This window comes from Haliotis rufescens, unplaced genomic scaffold (genome assembly GCF_023055435.1).
Source record: "Haliotis rufescens isolate VD_foot unplaced genomic scaffold, xgHalRufe1.0.p SCAF_7, whole genome shotgun sequence".
Taxonomy (NCBI): domain Eukaryota; kingdom Metazoa; phylum Mollusca; class Gastropoda; order Lepetellida; family Haliotidae; genus Haliotis; species Haliotis rufescens.
The window spans coordinates 43,041,206-43,063,276 of NW_025964361.1; the positions used below are offsets into that span (position 1 = coordinate 43,041,206).

At 38.5% G+C, this 22,071-nt stretch overlaps 1 protein-coding gene across 5 annotated transcripts in view; it reads right to left on the bottom strand.

Annotated features, from left to right (window-relative positions):
* LOC124132670 (microtubule-associated tumor suppressor 1 homolog) overlaps positions 1 to 22,071 on the bottom strand; it is a 167,017-nt gene that overhangs the window by 94,734 nt on the left and 50,212 nt on the right. For all 5 annotated transcript variants that reach the window (XM_046496713.2, XM_048388239.1, XM_048388240.1 and 2 more), the window contains exons 2-6: positions 15,744 to 18,015; positions 4,173 to 4,322; positions 3,099 to 3,210; positions 1,600 to 1,693; positions 163 to 1,336 (exon numbers count right to left, since the gene is read on the bottom strand). In XM_046496713.2, coding sequence (XP_046352669.2) covers positions 163 to 1,336; positions 1,600 to 1,693; positions 3,099 to 3,210; positions 4,173 to 4,322; positions 15,744 to 18,015 — 3,802 coding nt within the window. The remainder of the gene's footprint in view (positions 1 to 162; positions 1,337 to 1,599; positions 1,694 to 3,098; positions 3,211 to 4,172; positions 4,323 to 15,743; positions 18,016 to 22,071) is intronic.

The window sequence follows — 22,071 nt, forward strand, 5'->3', positions numbered from 1 at the left end:
GTCAAATGTAACAAATTGATCAGGTGCCTCACTCTGGCAATGTGGGTTTGAATTCCGGACGGGACTCAACCCAAAAAGTACGGTAATCTGTACTATACTCAGAAAGTGTTATCCCAAATATAACATTTGTTACTCTTATGAATACTTTACAAATCGACTTACTTGGTGTTCTTGCCTTTGACTGGCTAGGAGACTCTGGCACATTTTCAATAATATCCACACTAAGATCGGTGCGACTACTCCGGGCGGAACTGTGCACACTGTTCTCAAACGACTCTGATAAATCCAGGTGAATGTTCCCATTGGACAATCTGGAAAGAGGTCGTGGCGACTTCAATCTCTGGGTTTTGTTGCCCACGGGCGACTGTTCCCTCTTCAATGGAGGAGGAGTGGAAATGCTAAGCTTGCTCTTCACTTTACTATAGTCGGGTTTCGGAGACGACACCAGTTTTGTTCTCGGTTTAGATTCCTTTTTCGGCTCCTTTTCTTTCTTCGGTGCCACCGGTACTGGGGTTGCAAGATACATCTCCAGCTTACTCTTTATTTCTGACTTAGGTTTGGGTTTAGGCACTTTACTACTGTCAAGTTGTGACATAATATTATCCCATTTGCTTTTAGGGGGAGTCCTTTTGATTAGTTTTGGAGGTTCCTTTTCAACTTTGGGTCTAACTCTCTTTGATTCTGTAGTGTTTTCATCAGTTTTGACAACAGCACTTTCAGGTGATTTCCCCAAATCTGTCTTTTTATTATCGGCACGTTTCTTATTCACCACATTTTTCTTCAGTTTCACGTCTTCCCCTTTCTCGTCCTTTGGTTTTGTTGGAACCGGAGCTCGGATGTAATCTGCTAATGATGATCGCACGTTGAGATTTGGTTTCTTATGTTCAATCACTTTCTCAGCACTTTTCTTCTTTGATGCTGGGGTTGCACTTTTGCCCTTGGATGGAGTTTTCAAAGCACTAGCTCCGTCTTGACCAGATTCATCCAAATCTATTGCACGTTTGCCTTCACCTGAACACTCCTTCTGAATAGAATCATCAATATTTACACTGGCATCAGCAGAACCTGCCAACACATCTTGACTAGCACTTTCATTGACCGTTTCCATTGATTCCCTCACACTTATCTCCCCTTGACTAGATGCAGTTATCTCCCCTAATATCACAGATTCCTCAATGGGCATCATCCCAGCATCTGGAGATGTGTCCGACAGGTCTTTCAATGTGTTTTCAGGTGATGAGTCCTGATTACCTCCCTTGACCGAATTATGGATCTGGTCAGCTTCTGCTCGATCGTCCTCCATCAATGATGAGTCAAGACTTGATGGCGATGCAGCCTGCAGATAATTAAGGTTGATTGAATTGCTGTGAGTAATCAGGTTATAAATGACAGGTCTAAATGTCAACCTACAGTTATCTGCATAAGCCAGGAACTTGAAGTTAGGTCAACATTGTCTGACTCATAAAAAGAGTTTCAATTTCTTGATTAACTGAAATCAAACTGCAACTAGTTCTTTTCTTTGAAAATGAATTTTACTGAAGGATAGCAAGGAGAAAGTGATATAACTGCATTTAAAAATGTCATTAAAACTGTTCAAACCTGTGCTGTAGACCCTTTTAAACTGCTGGAGTCTGAAGCAATAGGAGACAATCCACTGACTTCACACTCTTGGACTGGTAGGCTGGCATCATCCCTGTACAGAGTACATGTTGCTTTAAGATGAGTGAGTGAGTGAGTGAGTGAGTGAGTGAGTGAGTGAGTGAGTGAGTGAGTGAGTGAGTGAGTGAGTGAGTGAGTGAGTGAGTGAGTGAGTGAGTGAGTGAGTGTGTGTGTGAGTGAGTGTGTGAAATTCCAGTTTAATATAAACATGAAATAATAATGAAGCTTAATTCTCATGCTATTGTTAGATTAGTCAAATTTTCTCACCTGTTCAATTCAAAAGCAGTCAAAAAATTATTTTTTTCATGTCGCTTTAGTTAATCTGTCATGGCTGGTGGGTATTACCAAGAGCCATATTGGTGATATACTTTAACTTGTTTTGAGTAGTATATATAAAATTGGGAAAAAGAAAATAATTGCAATGAATGATGGCGTTTCATGCTGCCTTATACAGTATTTCAGTAATAACAAAGCATGTGAGCTTAACATGCTTCAGGTTCAGAACCACCAGATTCTTCCATATACAGTAAACCACGGTTATAACGAACTCGAAGGGACCACTAATTTTAGTTCGTAATAACCGTAGTTCGTTATAAGCATATATACAACATTTATACAACAAATGGTCGGGACTGAAAAATAAGTTCATTATATCAGTCAGTTCGTTATATGCATGTTCGTTATAACCGTAGTTTACTGTAACTGTTGTCAACACTATAGTATAATGAAAGATTTAGATGGTCCTTAACCTTTTTTAGAAGTATAAGACAAACTCAAATTCTCTCTGTAATCAGAACTTTAAACTTTGATAAACACAATCCTAAAGTGAAGTAAAAGTGGAGTTTGTTTTCATGCCTATCAGGTATTACTTCGTAGGAACTTCTAACAATATAACAGTGTTAGAAATTGGCACTAGTCCTGAAGTCCTTGCCAAACTGCCCAATAGTTAAGGCATCATAAGGACCAGTAGAAATTTGCCATTTTCTAGGGTTTTGCTGTATGTTATTATTATAAGGACTAGTGGACTAAAAAAGTTAGTTTCTACTGCTGCATGAGGGTGCAAAATCTACCATGCAGGCATCAGGCATACCAGTTAATTTGTCTTGCATCTAATTCAAGAACTTGATTTAAACCGTATCAATGAACACAGCTGATACAAATAAATATGACTGTAATTTTCACATAGAGTGCCCACCCTTGCGTGCTCATAAGCTTATATAGAGCTTATATATCTCATTGAATAGTAGACACTCAGTACATGAAAAAAGACAATAAATTTCAACATTGCAATTTTGGCATCCACGTACCAGATAAACATTTAATAGAGCTCGGCATCCGGCATACTAAAATGGGATAGGCACCCTCCAATAGAATACTCTTTACTTCTAACAAAATGATGATTTTATTCATTGTCAATATCTTTGTACTAATGGACTCACATATCTGTCTCCTTCCGGCCCATGTCGGTGTCGCTGCGACCTGCACCGATGTCACTGTAGTTGTCGGAGTCGCACTCGGAATCCTTCACCACAACTGAATCCTTGCTGGAATCTTTAAATGCGAAACTTTAATTATTCTTTGTTCTATCAGCAATAACAGTGTTGTTCAATCAGGAGGATGTGAGGCAAACATGCCTTAATGCCTTAGTATTGTTATCAAACAGGGATAATAGAAGTTAAAGGTTTTATGAATGAGGTGAGGTGAATGGGGTCTATGTTAGCGTCCAAGCACTTATATAGCGACATGCATGCACGTACGTGTGTGTGTGTGTGTGTGTGTGTGTGTGTGTGTGTGTGTGTGTGTGTGTGTGTGTGTGTGTGTGTGTGTGTGTGTGTGTGTGTGTGTGTGTTGCTTGTACTAGTCCGGACTGATGCCGATTTATAGTGCTAGCACATTGAGATACCATGCTGCAGTTTAACATTAATATCCCGTTAGTCACATCTTACGACAAGCATAGTCACCTCTTACGACAAGCATAGTCACCTTTTACGGCAAGCATGGGTTGCTGAAGACCTATTCTACCCCGGATCTTCACAAGTCAGGTCATGTCAGTGAGAGATAGACAATGTTGTTCTTACAGAATTAGTCTACAGCCTGTAACTGTCACTTGTAATGTCGCTCGTCATGCCGAAGACCTGGGTTCGATTCCCGACATGGGTACAATGTGTGAAGCCCATTTCTGGTGTCCCCCGCCGTGATATTGCTGGAATATTGCTAAAAGCGGCGTAAAACCATACTCACTCACTCACTCACTCACTTGTAATGTCCCATGTCAACCATTTCGAGAAAACATGATTCGAAGACCAATTCAGACTTTCACTATTGTGATCTCGTGACGCTCTGATTGGTCAGATGACAGGTCGTTCTGATGTGACCTGCAATGGGATGTCCTCAGGTCTTTGTGTGGTAGCGAGCACTAAGATATGATATTAATGAGATTTGTAATGTGGGTAGATGTCCAACATAAATATTCCTCTATTCTACGAACAGATCAAACACAGAAGATATCTTACCTTGACCTTCAGTGAAGGACTCCCTGTATGAATCGTCTTGTTCTTCTACTGATGACAATGTGGGTCCGATGCCAACATGCTTTTCCATCCATTCGAGTGGGGAGTTGGTTGTCAAGGTCCCCGCTTCTGAGTCAGTGTCTGGTACATAGCCTGTAGGAAAGGAAGGAAGGTCATCAATATCAGCAAAACTATTCATGTTGGGAATCAAACCCAGGTCCAATGCTTGATGGGCAAACACATTAACCACTGTGCTACCCCAGCTCATTCACCTCTAGGAATGAGACATTTTATGCCTCCTTTAGCAATACTGCAGTCCCACCATGACAAAAAGGAACGACTTAGTGTGCCTGTCCAGAATCAAACCCAGCTGAACAATAACATCAACCACTGAGCTATTTAACCACTCCTCAATGCCTGGGAGAGTGGTTATAGCCCCTTTAACAAGTTTGCTCTGGCAAAACTAATCCAAGATTATTCTTCACACTTTTTGCTCTTGATAGGAATCAATCACAGGTCTTGTGCATGACCAGAATACATAAAGCACCGTACTACAAAACCAAACCCGTGATTGAGAAAACAGCATACAGTATTAACATAATGAAAACACAGTCATAAATATGTACAATACATGTGGTGAATTGAATTTATTGCACTCCCTAAACAAAGTAAGCTGAACCCTTACAGGTATAACATGTCTTAATACAGAATACAATGACCAATTATTTGGTGCATGTATGTATACTTCACACATGAATCAACTGGATTGTCTTCATACTGCTACTGAATTGATGACCAAGCAAAAGCATAAAACCCTGCTTCCAATGTATTTCATCCTATCAGTCTATTCTCAACAAAACACTGAGTCTTTGTTACAGTGAATGAGTGAGTTGGGTAAAATGCTTTACAGACCCTAAGATATTGAAAAATAGAACAAATTAATCCAACAACCTATTTTTATTATTGTGCCAACTTTGGTATTTAAAAAAACAAAATTCAAAATGTGCACGCAAAAGGTTAACTGTAACACACGTCACGAGACAAGCTAAAGTAACATTGCTCAAATGGCAACATATTATCCTAACTTTTATATAACAAAACTAGTCTGAAATGAGGTTACTTTTATTTTATTATTATCAACCATAACCACAGACCTTCCTTTCTGTAAACCAAGAAAGAGATTCTAGATTTTTTTGCAACCTTAAACAGTACAATAGCGGTAAGAAGCTGTGCAACTTGTCTCACTACAACCCGACAATTTTAACTTGATAAACCATTAAACAAGCTGTATACTGTATAAGCGAGAACTCTAGTATATATAATCTGTATCAACCCTCTGTTCAATGGGATCTACAGAACATGTTAGCAGATATGAGATCAGCTGAGACAAGGGACAAATGAAATCATGACATGTTGTATAACTTGTGTATAGACTAAAGAGGGCAGTAATCCCAGTTATTTTCATAATATTTTTCGAAATGGTCTTTTTAGGTCTACAGTAAATGTCTGATTGTGAATTCTTGTGTATTATTTCCACAAATCATTATAATCGGGACATATACTGTCTTTTTCACTTTCCTTTTTAGCATATCAAGAAATCCTCCCTGTATCAATGAATCACTCCACACAATCAACATTACTACATTAAAATCAATGTGTAAACACTAATAACAATGTTGCCTATGTCAGTATATTGTTTTCCAATGATAATAACAACTAGTGTTGGGTATAGACCTGTAAATATATAATCTATAATCGACAGCATCAATCGATCAATAATTGATAATTTATTGACAGTGAATGCTGTCAAGCTCTCCAACCACACGACTAATAATAACACACTCCAAATATTCATAAACTTACTACAACATAAGCTTAATTATAGAAGAAATGTAAATGAAAATATTCACACTGCATCTGTAGAAAAGGAAATGTAAAAATGAAAATCTGCATGAAATAATTCTAACCTTATTGCTTTATTTCCTTATCTCTAAAAGCATAGCCCCTGTATCTGTATATGACTATTCCTGTCGGTGAAAGGTATTTGTAACTTGACATAAAAAGGGAATTATAAATCTAACCTTGGCATTGCTCAGCACAAGCACCTGTTTACACCTGTACACACCTGAGTGATATTATTACTCTCACAGGTGTACATGATTAATACTTGCGGTGTGCATTAAGGGTTATTATATTTCCCTATTGATCCAGTCGACCTATAAATAACCAGTAGCTTCCAAACATGGTGCAGTCAAACATAAAAAAAACAGTTTTCAAAACAAGTCTAAAAATATAGCCAGTTCTGAGAATCAAAAATGGAAGATCTAAAGTTAATACACTTTAAAAAGCAGTGACGCTGTAGAGTCCATTTAATTTAACACTTAATGTTATGAAGTAAATAAGGATAATGATGTATAAAGCCCGACTCTCAAATACTGATTAACAAACGAACAGTTTTCAAAACAAGTCTAAAAATATAGCCAGTTCTGAGAATCAAAAATGGAAGATCTAAAGTTAATACACTTTAAAAAGCAGTGACGCTGTAGAGTCCATTTAATTTAACACTTAATGTTATGAAGTAAATGAAGATAATGATGTATGAAGCCCGACTCTCAAATACTGATTAACAAACGAACCTTACCTGGGAGAACACAGTCTCCACATAAACAAGTTTGCAGGCCATGTGTCTCTTCTATGATGACAGGCTCACATTTCCTGCATGTGACACACATGGCGACCTTATCTTACAGTTCAACACTTATGAGGTGAGGTGAAATGGGGTTTAACGTTTTTAACATACATGTGGTGTGGTGTGGTGTGGTGTGGTGTGGTGTGGGTGTTGTGTGTGGTGTGGTGTGGTGTGGTGTGGTGTGGTGTGGTGTGGTGTGGTGTGGTGTGGTGTGGGTGTTGTGTGTGGTGTGGTGTGGTGGTGGTGTGTGTCTTTTAACATCTCTTGGTATAACACGGCCAGGGATTGAACCCCAACCATGCGGGAAGTCCTACAGACAGAAGCTCTATCAACAAGACCATGGAGGTGGTCGAACTCTTATGAAGACGAATGAATATTTAGAATCCTGAATGCTCAACACTCTAAAAACTGTTCTGTACAATGATATAATGAACAAACAATGACATCAAGTCACATATAATTTTATTTTTCTTAATATCAGAACATTATGCTGAATGTGAATAAACAATTGATGAGGACATTTTTGTACGTAAAGAAATAACAGAAATGTCCCTATCAAAAGTGGTGTAGATTATACCATCATAGGGATAATAATCACTTTACTTTTCTTTTTCTTTTTGTTTAACGCATCACTCAACAATATTCCAGCTATATGACAGCGGTCTGTAAATAATCAGGTCTGAATCAGACAATCCAGTGATTGACATCATGAGCATCAATCCACGCAATTGGAATACGATGACATGCATCAACCAAGTTAGTCGCCTCTTACGACAAGCATGGGTTGCTGAAGACCTATTCTACCCCAGATCTTCAAGGGTACACTTCACTTTTAAAAGGGATATTGCTCTTTCTTCCCTCAAGGTACATAAACATTGTGTAACTGTGAGCCCTCATCCATCATCCAGAACAGGTGGTATAAGCACCGGCTGTCTGTTATTGAATCAGTTCAAACACATGAAGCAATAAACATGCATCAGAATATGTAATATATATCATGTCTGTCCGACTTGCCTTCCAATAGGAATCACTGTAGCAGTGTCCCAGCGTATAACAGTGTAATATATATCCTGTGTCATAAAAAACTATTGTTAGACATGAGGAACTCACACAATCAGGACACATAATGTTGCTCTTATTTTATTTCATTTGATGTAAAATTAAATGAGTTTGATTGTTTAGAATGAGTGTGAATGTTGTGAAATAATTCCTGCTATACTGAACAAAAGAGTGAGTGAGTGAGTGTGGTTTTACGCCATTCAATATTCAAGCAATATCACGGCAGGGGACACCAGAAATGGGCTTCACACATTGTACCCATGTCAGGAATCGAACCCGTTTCTTCGGCGTGACGAGCGAACGCTTTAACCACTAGGCTACCCGACAACCCCACTGAACAAAAGAATTTATGGATCATGAATATTTTGGGAGATGTTTTAATGTTGTGAAGACTGAGGACACAATTTCACAAAAATATCCCAAAAAACATTCATGATCCATAATTTATTTTTTGTTCAGTATATATCTTGAAGGTTTCTAAATGAGGTGGAACTTTTGCTATTCTGCCAGCAATATGAATAAGCACTAAAAAAATATTTGTCCTACTTTACTCTTTGAAGATTACAAGAAAAAGGCACACACCTGTGTATGAATAATTTCTCTTTGCCAGGTGTTCGATAAGGTGAATTGTGTTATCAACTTTCATTGTCAGTCAAGCACAAAAACACCTGATGTAGTTTCAATTGAAAATCAGCTGTGTTTTGCAAAGGGTACATTTCAGTTTACTGTTACTTTTAAAATTCAATTCTAAAACTTTTTTACTGCTGAATTTTTATCACTATGGTGCTGACAAACCATGGATCATAATGGGGATGACTTCTGGACTCAAATCCGCAGCCAGCACAGTGATAGAAATTGGCACTAATCCTATAGTCCTTGCCAAACTGCCAGTAGTTAAGGTATCACAAGGACGAGTAGACATTTGCCATTATTAAGGGGTTTGCTGAATGTTATCTTTATAAGTACTACTACACTTCAAAAGGTTAGTTTCTAGGGTTGCAGCATATCCAGGAATGGCTAAGGGAAGCAACTCCTCAGAGATAAGTTAGATGCCTTAGGCCAGCTTAGCCACCTATGCTATGAGGTATCCCAAATATCCCAAATGAAATACAGTAAATGGTTATAACGAACTCGAAGGGACCACTAATTTTAGTTCGTAATAACCGTAGTTTGTTATAAGCATATATATATACGACATTTATACGACAAATGGTCGGGACTGAAAAATAAGTTCATTATATCAGTCAGTTCGTTATATGCCTGTTCGTCATAACCATAGTTTACTGTATTTAAACTAATAACAGAAGCCATTTATGTGACTGCCACCAGAAAATGGACTTCACTCATTGTACCCATGTGGGGAATTGAACCCGTGACGAGTCAACGCTTTACCCAGTAGGCTACCCCACCCTGAGTGTGCATCAGTGAGTAATACCATGACAGTACTCTCCTAGTCCCACACCATATTTTTTTTACCTTCCCTCCTTTCTGTTATGCAACATCCCTGAAAAAAGCATATCTGAACCTCACATCTCACTGGGGTTTCTTTTCAATTGAAATGGAGTTATTTGTTGCTTTCAAAATTTTGAGATGAAGCATCAACTTGCCAATCGATCCCAGAATTAAAGCATGACAAAGCTTGAGTTTGGTGCCCATTTTCAGTCCAGGGCTGCATTCTGTCTTGTGGGAAACCAATACATTGTCTTTATGTCATTGGGGTACTAATCAACCCGTGAAAATCCAGGTTAGAACTGGTCTTCAGCAATTAACCCATGCTTGTCGAAAGAGGCGACTAACGGGATCACGTGGTCAGACTCGCTAAATGGGCTGATGCATGTCATTGTATCCCAATTGCAGAGATTGATGCCCATGATGTCAATCACTGGAATGTCTGGTTCAAACGATTATTTACAGGCTGACCTCATAAAGCTGAAATACTGCTGAGTGCAGCGTAAAACATCAAACAAACAAAACAAAAAAGGGTACTAATCAGCTAATCATTAAATAGTAGATAAAAGTACAGCATACATTTTTGAGTTGGCATGTAAACAAAGAGGTATGTGTGTGAACGAGTTGACTACAGCTTAAATTGCTATGACTGTCAATGTGCTTGAGCCTAAAACCCTGCAATTTTAAGATAGGAAATTTAAGAGCTCACATACATCATAACAACCCTGTTCCAAGTTACATTCTAGACTGACACACATAAAAACAACTGGAGCTGGGGTCACACATCTGAGCAGCAATGTGTACCGAAATAGATACTTGAGACAGGTGTCTGCCAACGACACTGACACATATGGCAAGACACGGGAGTTATAGCAACAAGATAAAGATTTAAGTTAAGATGTCAGTTTCACCTGTCAGATGCAAAAACCTATTTTATTCAAACTTGTTAACCTGTTTGAATTTTGTTTTTATTTTTAAAATGGAATTATCTGTATATGGTTGGTTGGTTGGTTGGTTGTTTAACGCCGCACTCAGCAATATTCCTGCTATATGACAGCGGTCTGTAAATTATCGAGTCTGGACCAGACAATCCAGTGATTAATATCATGAGCATCGATTTACGCAATTGGGATCGATGACATGTATCAAACAAGTCAGCGAGCCTGACCACCCAATCCCGTTAGTCGCCTTTTACGACAAGCATAGTCACCTTTTACGGCAAGTATGGGTTGCTGAAGACCTATTCTACCCTGGCGTCTTCACAGGCCTATCTGTATATGGAAATATTTTCCATGTTATACCTTGAAATGTTAAATGCTTGACACTGGCAAACCATTGCTATCTTCATGCCTTGTTTGCTACATGTATAGTAAATGATAAAACGTAAAGCACAGATTCTACTACCCTTTTTTGGTTAGTCCCACCCGGGATTCGAACCCACACTGCAGAAGTGAGGCACCTAATCACCAGCACACAAAGTCAGCCTTCTAATCCACTCAGCCACCAAGGCAGGTGGACTAGAATCTGTACTTCACTAAGAAAGTGTTATCCCAAATATAACATTAGCTACATTTGACCACTTCCTAAATGGCATTGGTGTTCATATATTATAAAATATTTATGCCATTTTTTTCAAAGAACTATTTCCCTGGCTTAACATAAGTCTAAAATAATAAACCTTGTCTCATATAAATAAATCTCTCCTTAATAACATCTACTTTCAAATATTGTTCCATTACAAACAAATTCTATACATAAGTTGTTAGACTCATGAGTATGGTTGTATATTTCAGGGTACACCGGAATCGACTCCCAACTTTGTCATGACAAGAAAACACTTTAGCCTCAAGGCTACCCAAAATCCAAATTAATACCCAAAAAATATCAATAATGATTACCGTACATTTGTTTTGTGAATAAAAATACTAAAAATAACAAAATTATTTTAAAATACTCCCCTCATATAACATATAAAGATTACCACTTTGTTATTACTCTTACCTGTACAATTAAAGTGACACCTGCGATTACAACCCACCTGCCCTCACAACCCCAACACAGGGATGTCAATCGCAGGACTGGGTCCAGCTAAGAGTCACACCTGTATCAGGTATTTAATCTGAGTAAATACAAATATAACAATCCTGACACACTACCTCTCCGCTCAAATAATCTTCCAACATAATATTTGACACAGTCAACTGGACTTCTGACCCTTGGAAAACAAAAGCTTGGACAAAATATGTTCACAATTTCACAAGACTTGCCTTATCATCAGAGACCCATTCTCCTTGTTTCAAGGATATTAATTATTTTTGAAAACCAATGATTTGGCTTAAACTTGGCAAAATAACATTTAACATAATTTGTATTGTCAGAATTACCCAAGATTAATCGCTCTCTGTTTTAATCATTCTCATAGTGCAAACAGACACCAGCTTGTCCATGTTGTCAATGGCCTAGAAATAATAATAATAACATGTAACACTGCTCACAGTTACAGCACGGTTAGAAAAGACCTCCTTTTCCAACATTTCCTATGTTTAATTTAAAGCATATCATGACACAAATGTAGCCCTGGATGTCAGGTAAGCATGTCAACATGAAAATTAAATTCCATATTTGAAAAGAGAATACTTAGTGAAGGGATTTCAAAAACACAACAAAGCATCTCACCCTATTTTTGCAACCCTTCCCCAACTGGCTGTCGTTAGTCCATGGGTTGCGTCCCCAGCACAACTAAGTCCGTGGGGAAATATTTACAAAGACAATAGGCTTGTTGAACGAGGGATACGTCACTGACGTTGATTGATTGATTGAAGGTGACAAAAACTGGGAGACAAAAAGGCCTTCTCCCTCTAAACGTGTCACGGTGCCGATGCAACTCCCTCAAGTGGACTTAAGGTTCAATAATGAAGACTTAAAATTAACTTCGTCGCAATTCAGACAGAGTCCATCAATTCCATTTCAGTGGCATTGAAATAATCAAGGATTGATAGTGACAAGTAAATTGTTTTTTGCATGATTATTAAATCATGTCAGGTTAATTATCAAGGAAACTCTAAGTTTTTCGTTCACTCGTTTTTTTGGGAAGCAAAAGATTCAAGCATTAATTGCAAATATTTGACAAAATCAACATCAAACAGTTTCATGAAAATGGCGGCAGAGCGTGAGAGCTAGGTACTATCAACGCTGAGCCTCTTGTCCCATTGTTAAAGCTATAAGAGAGACATCCATATTGGCTAAAACTACAAATACAGAGACTGAAACTCAGGTTGTTGGTGTAACTAAAACATGCACACACCACTGGGCTAACATATTGTTTGGTAAAAAAATGTTTTCACGATTTCAAGTTTAACTGAAAATACATACACCTTGGATGAAGCCACTAGCCTGCTGGAGAGACAAATGATGAGATAGCTCTTAAAAAATATCCAACAGCTTATAAACTTCACAAGCATGCAGTCGGATATATGATTATGGACTGGTTGGATCTTGTTCATGGTGTCTATCACTGCATGTACATACTTTTTTGACCAAGTGCCAACCAAGTAACAACGATAAATTAACACATTTTGTTTGAATTACCATGACAACCAAACATGATTTAATAGTTAGTCTATGACGTTCAATTCCTTGCAATAATTACCCAAATTCCAGGTTCTTTTCCTGCATCCTCAAATTTTTTATTGAGTTTGCAATATACATTTCCCAGACCTCCCTAATGTAAGGCAGTGTGTCTGAAGTGTCTGGAAAATAGGCTGATGATGTCCTGATAATAAAGAATATATTCACCCCTATATTCTGCATGAACAGTGCCGTGAAACAGAAATGGCCTTCAGCCAATCACAGTGAGGGAGGGATCATCTCAAAAGAGTTCATGTCTAGTATTTAAGTTACTGTTGGCAAATACCAAATTTGGTGACTGATTTTTCTTAAAGCATGAAGCTTAAATATTTTTTTTAAAAGTGCAGATAAAGTTGCCCTCCAAATGAATTTCACTTGCATCATCATGATATTGTACGGGAAATTGAGCAATGAAAAACAGATAGCTCAATCACCAGGATAAATTTTTTTCAACTTGCGAAACACTCACTATTATTCATAGCTTTACTGACACAGGTGTATATCTTTGCCATAAATTGAATTTGATATGTATAAAAATGCTCATAATTTAAAAAAATAAATTAAAGTTATACAGAAATCAACAATGTTAAAGGTCTTTTACAAGGTATTGTTCCTAATTTATTTGATTTTGTTTTTTTGTTTAACGCTGCACTCAGCAATATTGCAGCTATATGACGGCGGTCTGGAAATAATCGAGTCTGGACCAGACAATCCAGTGATTGACATCATGAGCATTGATCCACGCACTTGGGATATGATGACATGCATCAACCAAGTCAGCAAGCCTGACCACCTGATCCCGCTAGTCAGCTCTAACGACAAGCATAGCCGCCTTACACGGCAAGCATGGGTTGCTGAACACCTCTTCTACCCCGGATCTTCACGGGTCTATTGTTCCTAATGAAGGCCTTTTCAAGTCAGTCCAGATGAACCAAAATATACATGTCCTTTGAGGGTACCGTATTTTCTTGAATATAGTGCACACCCATGTATAATGCGCACCCCCCTCTAATGGAATCAGTATTTTGGAGAAAAAAATTTGCTTATCAAGCACAGAAAAGAATTACACCGTACCCCTTCAGCGAAGTCCGGTAAACGAACGGGTGATGAGAAACTTCGTCAGTTCAAATTTGAAATTTGAGATAAAAAAATCACCAGACATGTTGATTTACTGTTTAAATTGTATTTTTGGTTCTGTTAGGCATTGGTTACCTTGTGTATTTTCTCATAAACTAAGCCGGAAACAGCAATCAGCTGTACACACGTTTTCTTGGAATCTACCGGTGATTTGGTCAAGACACACCCAATGATATAACTTTACAGGATTTTAATACAAGGATCGGCAAAAATTATATATATTCCAATATCTTGTTAATTTAGTTGCAGCTTTTACTAAACATATTTAAAATAATAATAACCCAAAGCGAAGCAGCTAATCGCTATTGACGGTTATTATTTTTCACATGGAACTAGTCTGACCAGTAACCGTCAAGGCACCCACGCACGTGATCACGTGATCTTGATAACTACGTGTTGACATAGAATCGTCAAACTATACCAAATATGACTTTTAACGAGTCAAAGTATGACATTTATGATACATGTATCCATTCTCTGTCAACTAAAGTTCGTTTCAAGGCATCAATAGCGGTAATCTGACCGTGGTTGCTGTTAATAACGGTGAGTTGTGCAATCCTCCGATCGCTTCGCACTCGATTTCGCCGAAATTAATTAAAACAATATTAAAATATTAAAAGGAATTTTGAATAAAATTAATGAAATAACTTACAAACATAAGTCCAGATATACAAAGAACACTTTTTATAGCCAGACAGTGTAATTACATGATTAATGTGCATACTTCAGTATGGATTTGTTGACATGGTATTTTCGGTGTTACGTGCTCACGGTAATGTCTTTCCATGGGGGGTAAAAAACATCAAAACTTTTGTGTATAATGCACACCCCATTCTACACAGCTGTGTATCATCGGAAAAAAAGTGTATTTCTTAACCCACTGGCCACATATCATGTAGTTTTGTAATGCAATTGTTAGTGACATCTTCAAGAAAAATGTCAACACAAACTAGACTTGGCTGTCTGGATTATATTAGAAGCCTCAAATCGACAGGTCAGAAATCATTTTACATCACATAGTAAATTATGGCATATATTGAAAGTCACTGAAATACATTCAGAAGTGAAACTTTAGAAAGCTCATGGCCAAACGCATCTACTGTAAACAACAAACATTCTTCTGAATTTATTGTCTAAAGAATGAAACTCAAGCCTGGCCACCCAATCTGATTAAGTCACCTCTTACAACAAAGAACAGAGTCTCGTCATTTCTGGAGTATCTATTAAACAACTCTCAAGAGTGAGTCTCATCATTTCTGGAGTATCTATTAAACAACTCTCAAGAGTGAGTCTCGTCATTTCTGGAGTATCTATTAAACAACTCTCAAGAGTGAGTGAGTGAGTGAGTGAGTGAGTGAGTGAGTGAGTGAGTGAGTGAGAGTGAGTGAGTGAGAGAGAGAATTTTGCTTGACACTGCTTCAAACAGTGTATCAGTAATGTCAAAGCATGTCAGCTTGATGTGGGAGGAAAGTCGAAAGTGATGCATGTCTTTGACATTTACCACCACTAGGGATCAAGGATTCAAGATTCAAATGGACAACCATTAACATTGTAAAACAAATATCTGTCATGGAGAGACCCAGAATCGAAAGTATTGAACATGTGCAACTCACCTGTATCTGCACTGGTGGTAGAGATGAGTGACACCGGTCTCTCCTTCTTCATGTGTCCGGCCCGAAGGTCAGCCTCCAGACGCACAGAATCCTCAAGGTCAAGCTGCTGACTCCTAGTCATAGACCCATCTGATATTCCAGAATCAATCATCGGTTTTTTATCTTTCTGCATCAGATCCAGAATCCCAGAATCTGTCAAAGATTTCCTGTTTTCCTGCTGGGTCAGGAGCATAACACCAGAATCTGTTAAAGATCTCCGATTGAATATAATCGGATCCATGATTCCCGAATCTGTCATGGACTTCTCATTGCCATCCAGAGCTTTTTCTAAATCCATAACCACACTTTTACTCATCCCTTCCAGAATATCCTCAACTCCTGTTTTCTCAATCTCCCTAACCTCATCCATTTCAGTTAGAGGCATCGAGATATCGGTGATTCCTTTCTCGACAAGAAAGGTGCGTTCACCAGCATCTTGTCTCTTAGAAGATTCCACAGTATCAATAAGATCACACTTCCCGAACTGAGAGCCTCCTGAAGAACCACCAGACCTTCCTACTTTGAAAGAGCTCCTGTCCTCTAGAGTAACATCAGCGCTGTTATCAGAACTGTCAACATTGAACGTAGCATTTGTGTTGACATTTCCCTCTCCCAGTTTAGGAAACAAATCCTTAATGCCAGAAAGATTCGTCTTATTCACCAGTCCCTCATCATCTTCATCATCTTGACAAAACTTACGTTTCCCAACTGGCAAAGGTGTAGAGGCAACAATACACGCAGTTTCATTCACAACCGAACTGTTTGACGTATCGGCTGTCATCCTGTCATCAGCCATGTTGGTTTCTCTGTCCAGTCCGTCTAGAAGATCAGTATTGTCCCACATAGCTTCATCATCAAGGAGGTCGAGACTGGCCTCATCTGTGTTTGCCTTATTTGTGGAGTCTTTGTCTACCTCGCTCTGACTGCCGTCTACAGAGTCAGGAGACATGGAAGCAGAAGACACAACATCTGGCAAGCTGGGTGGTGAAAGGCTGCTGTTATTTTCAGCATCAAAGGTGATGTTAAAAAATTGACGACTATCTGACCGAAGCTGCCGTGTTAAATCTGCCGCCTCTTCAGCACTAGTCTGCCCATTGGTTGGCTGCGTTTCAGCAACCACTTTCTGAATGTCCTCCTCCTTGCTAACATCAAATGTTTGGTTTACACCAGACGCACCATCAACCGTCTTTGATAACTGCTTAGATGGTGATTCATGCAGATTAGCCACATCAAGTGGGACTGGCTTTGGCTCTGTGGGAGATGGTCTTTCCAGTCTGGAAAATTTTGTTGGCAGACGTGACGCTCCAGGCAGACGTGATGGTTTCGGTGGTTTAAGAACCACCTGATCTGTTGGAGCAGACGTGCTCTTTATTCCCTCTGTTATATCACCAGTTGACCCCAATCTCTCACCACCACCATCCTCTACACTCTTACTTTGGGAACTGGCAAAAATACTTCTTATATCTTTCTGTGAGCCATCTTTGCCATATCTTAATTCAGGTGATGATCCACTATCTTGTTGTTTCAGCTGAGTGGATGGCAAACCAGAGACAAAGCCCACTCGTGGAATACCTGATATCTTTGCAATCTGAGTCTTTTGTTGAATCACACTCCCTTTAACCTTTGCTACTGAAGCCTCAACAGGATCCACTTCGATCTCATCCTTTACGGCTTCTACCTGTTTTCTTACGTCTGGTAAAGATCCGACTGAAAGGGGTCTGGCTGATGGTAATGCTGATTTTGGCAAAGCTGTCAATGGGCGTGGCAGTGATCGCCTCTTCAAAACATTTTCCGATACTTCAGCAGGTTTGATCTGAACCTCTACGGGTTCAATAAGCTCAACTTTATCAAAAGGGGCAAAGACACCATGACCCCTATGACAATAAAAGTAACGTCGACCTTCAACCTCACCATCATGTTTTCCATCAGGGTCATCAAGTTCAATTCCGCACCAAATCCCAGGTGCTAAATGCACTTCACCTAAGTATTTGAGTGTACCATGTTTTATACCCCCAATACAAACTCTGTCCCCGACACTAATGCTTTGTGTTACAATTACATCTTTGTCATCTCTTGAAGGGGAGGCTTCGCGATATTTTTCAACTCTTGATGGGGAGGCTGCCCGAGACGTGGCATTAACGGTGGGTAGGATGGAACTTCTAGACGGTGCGGGTAGAAAGGAACGCCTCTTCTCACGTCCAGGTTGTGGTAGTCTGCTCTCTGGATAGGAAGCCTGAAAACAGGAATGTATTTATCAACAGGAGAAACATATTTGTTCTATTCTAAAAGACTGCTTGGCGATATGATCTAGATGTTGTAATTAATGCCATGTTGTTTCTACGTAATAAAGAAAATCTTCTACTACAAGACTGACACACATTATAAAATTAAAATTGCACAGAAAAAGCATGTTTTGACAGTTCCTCCATAAAAGATTAATATTTCCCTGTATATAAGTTGCCTAGAAATAATCAAGCTTGGACCAGACAAACCAGTTACTGATAGCATGCCTCACACTCCATGTCATCAGGGTACATTAACAGTTTCACACTGGAACCATCCACTCCTCATGCTGGAGATTGAGATCTATTCTTCTATTGAATTCCCATGGAGTTATTTATATAAGAATAAATGCCAAAGTGAACGAGTTCATGGTGTAAAAGTCATTTTGTCCTGAAAATTAGCTACAGTTGAAGGATTTAAGCCTTTTTGAGCATTATACCAGCAATATCACAGTGTGGGACAATTGAAATGGCCTTCACACATTTAGTCCATGTTTGGAAATGAACACTGAACCCTGACCGATATAAAGTACGGGACATAATCCAGTCACTGAATTGATAATTTATTCATTACATTGTTCCGACACCGAACTACACATCAGCAATTTTTCAAGATATATTTTCATTATTAGAAGTAGATGCAGTCCAGTTGTCCTCCATTACTTACAACAAAACAAACTATTACATTTCTATGTGTATATAAAAACTATGTAATACAAATACCATCTAAATTTAAACTGTTTCTTTTCATTCTTAGCAATAAAATTAAAGATGCATCCACGAACAAAATCTCCTTGACAGCAGTAGACACTAACAGTTTCAGTCCACTAGTCCTTATAATGATAGCATATAGCAAAACCTTTAAAAATGTCAAAATTCTACTAGTCCTTAGGATACCTTTACTATTGGGCAGTTTGGCAAGGACTATAGGACTAGTGCCAATTTCTAACCCTGCTTGATTCTGTAGAGTCTGTAATAAATTATATTATTGACACATCCATCAACCTATCATCCCAAAGGAGCTGGATATGCAAACACATCAAACCGACCAATCAAACGGCAGTTTATATACATCATCGATCAAACAGTATCGACCATTTCCAGGGCTTTGAATAATTTTTCAGACCACTGAATCATCTAGGGTTCATGAGTAAGAAACAGGATTAGCTCAAGCTGCAGTTACAGAATGTTTCTAATCAATTATTTCTTATCTTATTAGCATGTAGTCAAGGACTTTGGTAAATTAACAACAAGTATCATTTGGTTTATAAAATAATATAACCTTCAATTATGTGAACAATTTTATTGCCAAAAAAGGAAAAGGAAAAAGTTGTAATTTGTTTTATATAGATAGGAAAGCAATGCAAGTTCCTTGGGTTATTTTAGATATGGTTGAAAACATTTTGACGGTAGTTTTACTTCAGGGAGAATTCAAATGAATTTTGTCTCTGTTAAACTTTCCTGGCCTTGGTTATTCCCAGAGGCTTTCACATGAAGGGCAGTCACAGAAGATGTGGCACTCATGTCATTATCTTAATATTAAAAGCTTGCAAAACATTACATCTCCATTCAGATAACAATAACTTCATTTGGCAATAATTGCAGATCAAAGAGAACATTGAAAACATTTTGTCCCCCGTGAATAATCAGAGAAATGTAGCTTGCCAACTCTTAATACCAGCGCACAAAGCTAAAAAACAATTTCAGCATTCAAGTTAATGGTAGTGAGAACTGGTTAAAGTTACTTCTGATGAATAACAATATCTGAATGTCATCCATCAAGCAGTCACTAGACAGACAGACAGACACAGACAGGAAAGATAAGATAGATAATATAGATATATAGGAATGGACAGACAGGCAGCAAGGACAGACAGACACAGACAGGATAGATATACAGGAATGGACAGACAGACAGGAAGGACACACAGACACAGACAGGATAGATAATATAGATATATAGGAATGGACAGACAGGCAGCAAGGACAGACAGACACAGACAGGATAGATATACAGGAATGGACAGACAGACAGGAAGGACACACAGACACAGACAGGATAGATAAGATAATTAACACAGGAATGGACAGACAGACTGACAGCATGGACAGACACACACAGACAGGATAGATATACAGGAATGGACAGACAGGAAGGACACAGACACAGACAGGATAGATAAGATATATATATATATAGGAATGGACAGACAGGATAGATAAGATATATATATATAGGAATGGACAGACAGGAAGGAAGGACAGACACAGAAAGGATAGATATACAGGGATGGACAGACAGACAGCAAGGACAGACAGACACACTGGAAGGAAGGACACACAGTGAGTGAGTAGGTTTTACGCCACTTTTAGCAATATTCCAGCAATATCACGGCTGGGGACACCAGAAATGGGCTTCACACATTGTACCCATGTCGGGAAATGAACATGGGTCTTCGGCGTCACGAGCAAACGCTTTAACCACTAGGCTACCTGACCGCCCCGAAGGACACACAGACACAGACAGGATAGATATGTAGGAATGGACAGACAGGAAGGACAGACAGACAGACAAGGTAGTTACATAAAAGCTGCCCAGCAGATAAGTATGTTTGGTGTGACATTTTATAGTATCTCAAACACATTGCTTGCTAACCACTTGGCTAACTGGCCCCAATGACATCAAAATCCAACACTTTAATTACCACATACATGTACTTCATTGACATATTACAATCAATAAGAATATGATAAATAATTAACACTTATAATTTTGCCGATTCATCTAAAGTCACCCAATCACAAGACACAACAACCAGCTGGTTCATGTTGACAAGTATTCCAATCTTATTGACTGATAGCAGCGAGATAAGTTTACAACTATAACCCTGACTCAGCTCCATGTAACACTTGCTCTGGTTCAAACCACTCATGATTCACATAACAAACTGACCTGACATTTTAAAATACACATCTAAAATTCCTACATTTCATCAGGTTGAATCGGGGATTGGGAACTGAGTTGAGCAGATTCTAGCAACTAACTTGGAACATTAAGTTGAGAGGTTCTTAGAAAACTGGAAATTTATTATTTTATTTGTTTGTTGTTTAACATTGCACTCAGCAAAATATGACCTCAGCCCTATTCCACATAACAATCAGAGCGTTAAGATGATCGTAACTCCCATACTTTAACATAGACTTACGACTTAAGACTGTTTTGTGGAATAGGGCTCAGGCCATATGATGGAGGGGGCCTGACAACAATTGTTTCTGGACCATATAATCTAGTGATTGATATTATGCGCAATGATCCACACCATCAGGGTACAATGACATACATCCAATCAAGCCACTGAGCCTGATCACCCATTCAATTAAATCGCCTCTTACGACAAGCATCAGTTTCAGGGGAACAATTTTAACCTATAATCCATGGGGGAATGGCTAAAGACTAGTCTGAATACAATTCAGATCACACATTAAGTCTATGCTTCATGTAAACATACACAAATGGACATGAAATTAGCATCACCAAAAAAAATGTCCAATTTGCACTCATCAAGGGAAATAACTCTGCTTGGCAAATTTCCTAATTCCTTCACCACATGCCAATTTCTTTCTTATGCCCTTCTGTCATGTAAAAAAGTCTTTACCAAGGACAATCTTCTTCCCTACATCAAGAGCAACTGTTTCAGTAGATCTCTGCAATAACACATATATATATAAAGAGACGTGCCAACAAATATTTCCCCAAAGACTAATCTTCATCAGTCTTCAGTGCCTCAGTGTATAAATATCGTATTCCATAGCTTTAACAGTCTGTGTGTGGTACAATACAAGGTGGTTTCAATTCTAGGCTAATCACTATGTATCACATATATGTATCTCTTGCCAAAAAACATCACTGCTGTGGTATTTAGTTACATCTTTCGTCAGACTGTTTATCTATGTCTACCATGTAACATGCTGCTATCCCATGTATAGTTATCAGGGTTTCCATCATA